The sequence below is a fragment of the Zerene cesonia genome, chromosome 7 (genome assembly GCF_012273895.1).
Source record: "Zerene cesonia ecotype Mississippi chromosome 7, Zerene_cesonia_1.1, whole genome shotgun sequence".
NCBI classification, from domain to species: Eukaryota; Metazoa; Arthropoda; class Insecta; order Lepidoptera; family Pieridae; genus Zerene; species Zerene cesonia.
The window spans coordinates 1,068,426-1,076,372 of NC_052108.1; the positions used below are offsets into that span (position 1 = coordinate 1,068,426).

Below are 7,947 nucleotides of genomic sequence, written 5' to 3' on the forward strand. Positions count from 1 at the left end.
GCGGCATCGCTGAAGAGACCTTAATACGGCCCAAGTCTCGATCGAATCAAAGGCTTTTTCATAGTCCACAAACGCCAATCATAATGGCAGATTATACTCCTCCGTATGAACAATGCGCGCTTTTAACAGAAAGGGAGTAAGGACGGCTGGAAAGACGAAATGAACTGGGAAGGGTGAAAAGAAAAAAAAACAGGCCTCCGACAGTGTAAAAAGTGAAAAAAGCTTTGGTAAAAGTGTAAAAAGTTATATCACGTCGTCATTCAAAACCGATCGACTACAATGACAATTAGAAAAAAAACTATCAAATGAAATAAGTAAGGCCTTTGATAAACACACTACTCAGCTTCTAGGTGAAAGTGGAACACATAATGATAGTGTATAATTATATTGGTATTGTTTATCATGAGTAACAAGGTGATGATGGTTTTATAAATGTAAATATTGAGCAAACAGTTATAATATCTTTGAGAGAAGAGTGATCTTCTAGTCGATGGCGTTCTAGCTTGGGCAACATCTTACCTTAGCTTTAGGCATAATCGTGGTCAAGTGATTTCTTATTTCCCATAAAAATAGGTTTCACAGATGAAAACGTAAAATAGTAAAATAGAACCAGCAAAATTGATAAATTAAGAAAACGAAACACGAATTCTGACTTAGGTATTAACGATCTTGAAGATATCAATGAGAGAGCCAAGGAGATAGCAGAGAAGTCATCAATCATTAATGTCAATGACACAATAAAGCTAGTATGTAATCACTTTTAGATATACAAAGTAGCTACTAAAGTGATTCAAGTCATCGCTCCAATCTCCACTCGAATTAAGGTTACAAAAACTGCATACAATAGCCGTGCGAATTGTGGCGCATTCAAGGCCACATTATACATTGCCTGATTTGTTCTATCTTATAGTGTGGAATTTGTATAAATGAAGCAATGTATTGTTTAAATAATACACCTATCTCATTATTCTGTTCTTTTATAATTCAAATGAGTTGGGTGTTGCGTCAATCGGGCTTTCTAGCAATGGCAATTGTGATGTTCATAGTTGTTTTATTGAAAAACGTTAAATAGAAAACTAAGAGCGTTATAATATAAACCATTACTCGTTTATATATGACACAAATACGATGCTAACTAAAATTGACATTTTCTTAATTTAATCTCTAAAGTATTAAGAATAATTATCATTTTATCAACAAAGAATCAAGCGTAAAACCACCGTATTAAGAATTGAATTCGTATTTCGCATTCAGTATTTATTCAGTGTAATTTCATTATACTGCATCCAATTTGTTAACTAACTTAAAACTAAAATATTTGCTAACTGAAATTCCTCAGTCTATCCACGTCGCGTAACAGAATCGCTCTCGACAAGCACTACACAAAAATAAGCGTATTTTTATACGAAAGCTACTAATTTCTGCACTAGACGCGAACAAAGACTTAAGCTCGGATATAAGACAATAGAACAAAAGCCTGCAAACGTAAAGGTCATGATATAATTGTAGTCATTGTATATTTTTTAGATACATCTCGTGTTCTGGCTTATAATACAGAGGCGCCTGGCTGACTTACTTGTGAAAATCTTTCAATAAACAAGAGTATTTATTTGTTGTCCGGCCACAGCACTTTCTCTTACGAAACTTAGATTATTAGAAGTTAAAACAAGAAATATGCGCGATGCAGGAAATAATATTTGACGGGAAGATGATATTTGGCACTCGATGTTGTTGTTGTTGGAATTAAATGACATATTTTTACGTACCGAAACAATGTTTATTCTCAACAACAATAACAATGAATAATTCTGTGTCACAATGTTAGTTACCATATTCCTCCGAAACTGTAAAAAATAATCCGAAAAAGTAACAAACACAGACACATCCTTAAAAACTTTCGCATTAATAATATTAGTAAGATAATCGTAATGCGGCTACATTCCATTATTACAATGATTATTATCTTTACTCTTAAAGCTAAGTAATTACCAAATAGTGCCTTTACTTTTAAATAGTATGTATTTTGAAAGTTTGCGCAATTCGCGAGGCCTCGTACTGAACCAATTAAACTGAAATTTCCGAATCTCTAGTTTCATAAAATATGAAACTTTTAATATTTCGAAATATGAGGTTGGCCTCCTCAAAAATAATATAGTTATTACGCCATTACGTGGTTTGCATGCGCGTTGTAAGATTTTAGGTTATACATTTAATAAAAACTCAAACGTAATAATTAATTTTGAAGGTGAAAAGATTAATATTAAATTGTTTATTATATTTAAAGCTTAAGCACTTAAATGTTTACCTTTTTATTTTTGAGTTAATGTATACATGTCATCAACTACTAACGTCCGAAGGTCTGACATAACTATGCTTATTACCAAATCGTATTACCAATGTTAATTAAATAGAGATTGCTACTCAAGTATAATATATCTTGTACCGTGAGAGTGGACGTCTGCCAAAGTAAGATAAAGTCCAGCTGATAAAACAACTATCCAGACTTGCATGACTAATAACAAATGTAGACTTGCATGACTAATTTTATTGTGGGAGTCGAGCATGCTTCGGCACGAATTGGGCCAGCTCGAACCGGGGAAGTACCACACCCCCACAGTAAACCGGCGTGAAATAATAGCTTGCTACTGTGTTTCGTAAGGTGAGTGGGGAGCCGCAGGCCTATTTCCTTGTATCGTCATCAATCCTTTCTTTATCCCTTATCCCTTAAAAGCGAGCAGCGCATTCTCAGAGGTCTGAGCCTCTGCGAATGTTCATGGGCGGTGGTGATCGTTTACCATCAGGCGAACCACCAGCTCAGTTGCCCGCTATGACATAAAAAAAGTAAAGGAAAAATTTAATTAGTGCACAATCTTCAGAAAAAGACCTTGCTAAGAGTATGCTTCTTCACGATTTGGGTCAAGTTCGCACCGGAGTACTTACAAAATCATAGAAGATAGAGGAAGTAAAATTTGAATATCATATCATATCAAACAGCACCATATTTCTAAGGTTTGTATCCTTATTATTTCTAAATCCTTGTAAACCTGTATACATAAATATATTCCTTGGATTATACACCATTAGTTTATTTATTAAATTATAAGTAACCGAAAAACTAAAGAGTAGATACAGTAAAATACACGATCAATACGCTTGACCAGACATTAAAAATGTTTAATAAAAGCAATTTCAAGATGAGGTCTACAATCTTCATTCACCGGAACAAACCAACATGAATGCTTATATGTTACAATTCAATACACTCACCGATAAGAACAACGAAATCAATTTCTCGATCCGAATCTATTTGAATGTGATCACCGCTCGGCTAATTGCATTTCTGATTGACAATTCCATTTAACACTCGACTTGGTGAGGGCAATTTATACAGGTTTATAGACCGTGCGTGTAAATTAAACACTCTGTATATGAGTTTTAATGAGTATAAATAATTTATTTTATTGAGTTATCAGGGTTGATAAGTAAATTATTAAACATTACAAAGTACGCTCCATAAGTTATCATTAACAGGTAATCAACGTCTTTAAACAAAATATGCATTAACCAAAACATGCATCAGTTACATATTTTAACCTTTCGTCTTTTGGTATTTGCGTCGTTTCATCTTTGTAGTTCTATATACCGTATAAATCGTAATATCATAATAATCTCACGAAGAGAATACTTCAAAGGCCGACAGAACTAATATGCTTATGTTAAATATCAACCTATTTTATTAACCAAATATAATTTACCTACGTTAATGATGGAAGATCGAAAGGCGTCCTTTTAGTATAATATGAATTACTTCAATCTATTATTACATTACATCATTCCAACAATCCTATAACAGATATATCTTAGTTCTCGTAAAAGCCATGATGCAATATGCCATTTAACATAATTAACATCAACAAAATAACACAACAAATCCAAGGTAAAATTATGCAAAACTCGAATGCAATGTCGCGAATCGAAACTAGTTCCTTAAAATGTCTAGATTTAGCTCCAAGACGAATGTATGACAAGGAAGTAACCTTTTAAAAATTCGTACCGCACCTTGAAAAATTCCTTAATATGTGCATATATTTTCCGTAAATAAGGAAGAGCCTCTAAAATACAGTTAAATTTTTCGTTTGTTCTAGAAATTAATGTTAAAGAGAACACATTAACGATTTTTTATGACCGACTAGATAAGAAATAGTATAAAACAGGGTAAATGCATTATTTGACGATATAACTACTAAATGAGATCAGATTTATCGGGAGTAATTTGTAGATATAACTGGATAACATTCTTCATAAAGTTGTAAGAAAATTAATTGGAAAAGACATCGCCATAACTGGCATATCTTATAGCTAAATTTTACATACTCTATTTAATAGTGAAATTTTAAATATAATGCAATTAAGTAGACCCAAAATATCAATTGAAGCCAACATTAAAACCACAAAGATAATGAGGAAATATTTCATTAATACATTTTTATAGCAGCAAATTTGCGTCGAAGGACAAATTTTTTAATACACCCCTATAGATATCTGCATCCGTCTGAATGACACTGAAACAATGATATAAACCGTATTATTAGGGAAACAGATAATATACCTCCTCCATCCAGTCATGGGCTTGCTCCTCAGGTCCTCCTCGCTCAGACCATAGAGGCCGATGCACGCGAGGAACCATGCCGTCACAATCAGGTAGCATATCACGATCACTCGGAATGGCAGCAGGATTACCGTGAAAATTGCCGTCTGGAAATAAAATTCAAAATTACAATCAATTTACAGCGACAGAATGGTCATGAGTGAACCTGGACTTATGGAAAAAGATTCTTTACAGCTGAAAATGTAAAAGAAGTAGGCTTCTTTCGTCCTATTCTTTAAAAAACGAAAAGTGAAGTGTATGGGGCAGGTGATATACATCTGTTTCACTGATCAATTTTCTTTATAGACAAGTAGGTGATCAGCCTTCTGTGTCCTACCAGACCGAGACATTTTTTTTGTGCGTCCCCACCGGGAATCGAACCCAGGACCCCTCGGCTCTACGCTCACGCGTTAACCACTGTACCAAGGTTCGGTTTAAAAAACGAACTGTATGTTTATTTATATCAATCACAAACGCAATGCATACTTGGTTCACCGAAACCCACACACTCCCAGCTCCACTGTTGCACTTCGGTCATTTTATTTAAAAATACTCTTTGGCACTTGCGTCCGTAAGCCATTTCGCTATTGCGTGTGGACTGACCTTCCGAAGTTTGAAATTCGATCTTGACCGCAGCGTGGAGGTCACAAATTAGAAACAATTATTGAATTACGAGGCGCGTATACATTTGTAATGTAATAATTAGTAACTACGGTTTTATTATTATTATAAACGACTACCGCGGCGTCGGTCGCGTGGTACCCGGTTAAAAGTGCTTATCCAAACGTGAAAATATGAATACGACATTTTGTGTAATTTTTTTTTCTTGAAAACACGCGCCTGAATACATTTAAACCCGCCATTATACACCTTATTGATGTTACAACGGCATAAATTAATGTTACTGTATCTATAACAAGAAATAAAGCCTAAACTCAAAGTTTTATTCATATTATAGAGGTGTTTACGTATTCCTTTTTTTTTTTAATTATATACTTTTTTATTCAGTTTTAGTATACTTCAAATTTATTCATATATGCATAACCCACATTCATAGATGCGGTCAATTAATTGTTGATTTCTATGTCATAGTTTGATGATTTTTATTTCCAAATAATTTGGTTTTAATTACGATTATGTTGCCATTAATGATTAATGGTAAAGAATGTATTACACGGTGACCTCAATAGAAATTGTAGGTAATATCACTGATTGGCTTAGCTAATATGGCTTAAGAAAAATTAACGTGAATATTTGAAATCCGAATGCTTTTGATTGCTTTGAAACTAGTGTTATTTTTCGTTATAGGACTATAAAATTTAAATATAACTCTTTGTGAAGAAATATTACAAAATCAAACATACATTTCCATAAAGTTTAATCTAGAGTAAGTCTACGTTAATTTTATTGTAGGACAACAGGTTACTTAATAAATACGAAGGATTACGATTGAATCTATCCACTCCGATGCTGTTTATATTCAGTTATTTCCTTAAACATTTACATTCAAAGCCAATTCTTATATAACCCACATTATAACAGATTAAAAACAATAATTGAATAATAATTCATGCACGCTAAACACTATGAATAAACATTAATAATATAAATGGATTATACATTTTTTATGAATTTAGAACAGGTAACCGTATCGTCTTAAAGCAGTACTAATTCCAGTGTGGAAAGCGATTCCATTTACCCATATTGTGATTAGTGTTGTTTCACGATGGACCCACCTCAACTGAGAAGCAAAACCGGTTATAATAAAACCAAGCGTAAAATTATCAGTGTATTAGACCATTTTCCTGAGTTTCCTCAATATTTTTGTGTTGTAATTATTCGTATATGCGTGTTTTTTTCGTGTTTTTAATCCTCCTCATTTTGATATCTTTAGTTGAAAAGAATTTTCGTATTAAGTGAATAACTAATTATATATGTTACTTAGAGCAGTTTTATAACAAGACGATTATATTATTAGATAATTCACCAAGAAATAAATATTTGTTACTTCGTTTGTACTTTGTTTGTATTCGTAACACAAACTGCTTAAAATATACCTTCGCACAACACATTAAGAACCAAATTTCAATGGTATAGTTGTGATGTTAATTTGACCGATTGTACCTGTTACTTCCTCATACTAGAATTCAATTTGTGAGATAGGGTTTATAGGCGCCTTTAAAACTATCCTATCCTATCCTACTAACATTATAAATGCGAAAGTTTGTAACGATGTGTGTATGTTTGTTACTCTTTCACGCAAAAATTACAGAACCGATTGCAATCAAATTTAGTACGTAGATAGCTGGTCATTTGGAATAACACATCGGCAACTTTTTATGCCGATATTCCAACGGAATACAGACTTACGCGGATGAAACCGCAGGGCGCAGCTAGTAATTTATATTTTAACTACAGACTCTGCTGTGGTAAGTTAAATAATAATAAAAGTCTACTATCAGGATATCTCCTGTTATATCTCATTACAATTATCTTATCAATAGAATATAATATTAAGAGCCTTTTGACATAGCTTTCGATAGTGTTTTCTCCTCATTGTAATCTTGATATCAGGAACTTGAAACTGTTTGATAAGATTCAATTACCTTTCTATTGATAATGCTCTACTGTCTCCACATATTGAAGTAAAATATATATAATAGTTATTACATATTAAGTATTACGCAATTAAACATTTAATTCAATCCCCTAAATTATATGAAATTGAAGGTTGTGGTAAACATTAAGAGAGATAAATACTTATATTGTTTGAAGAAATAAAACTCACACAAACTGATCCAGCAAAATACAGATATAAAACACGTTTTTATAAATCGAACCCAAACATTTATTTTTATAGATTGTTTAATAGCATAAGGTACAGACAAATCGCAAATCCTTTATATTATCTATACTATTATTATAAAGCTGAAGAGTTTGTTTGTTTGAACGCACTAATCTCAGGAACAACTGGTCCGATTTTAAAAATTCTTTCCGAGTTAGATAGACCATCTATTTAGGAAGGATATAGGATATATATGTTCCACGGGCGAAGCCGGGGCGGACCGCTAGTGTATAATATATACATCCATGTACATTATACAGCTTACTTGGCAATTAAAAAATTTCACCAACAGCATCAATAATTATCAGTACCAGTACCAGTACTAATGTACTGTACTAAATAAATGTAATGTACTAAATAAAGCCGTATTCCTATACCAATGTACTTAGTCTGGCCATAAATACTGTTACACTTAATTATAAAAAAATATTACATTTGAATTTCGAATCTGTCA

At 32.8% G+C, this 7,947-nt stretch overlaps 1 protein-coding gene across 3 annotated transcripts in view; it reads right to left on the bottom strand.

Annotated features, from left to right (window-relative positions):
• The window catches only part of LOC119840798 (lysophosphatidylcholine acyltransferase), a 47,866-nt gene that overhangs the window by 30,165 nt on the left and 9,754 nt on the right, over positions 1-7,947 (bottom strand). For all 3 annotated transcript variants that reach the window (XM_038367552.1, XM_038367550.1, XM_038367551.1), the window contains one exon: positions 4,610-4,755. In XM_038367552.1, coding sequence (XP_038223480.1) covers positions 4,610-4,755 — 146 coding nt within the window. The remainder of the gene's footprint in view (positions 1-4,609; positions 4,756-7,947) is intronic.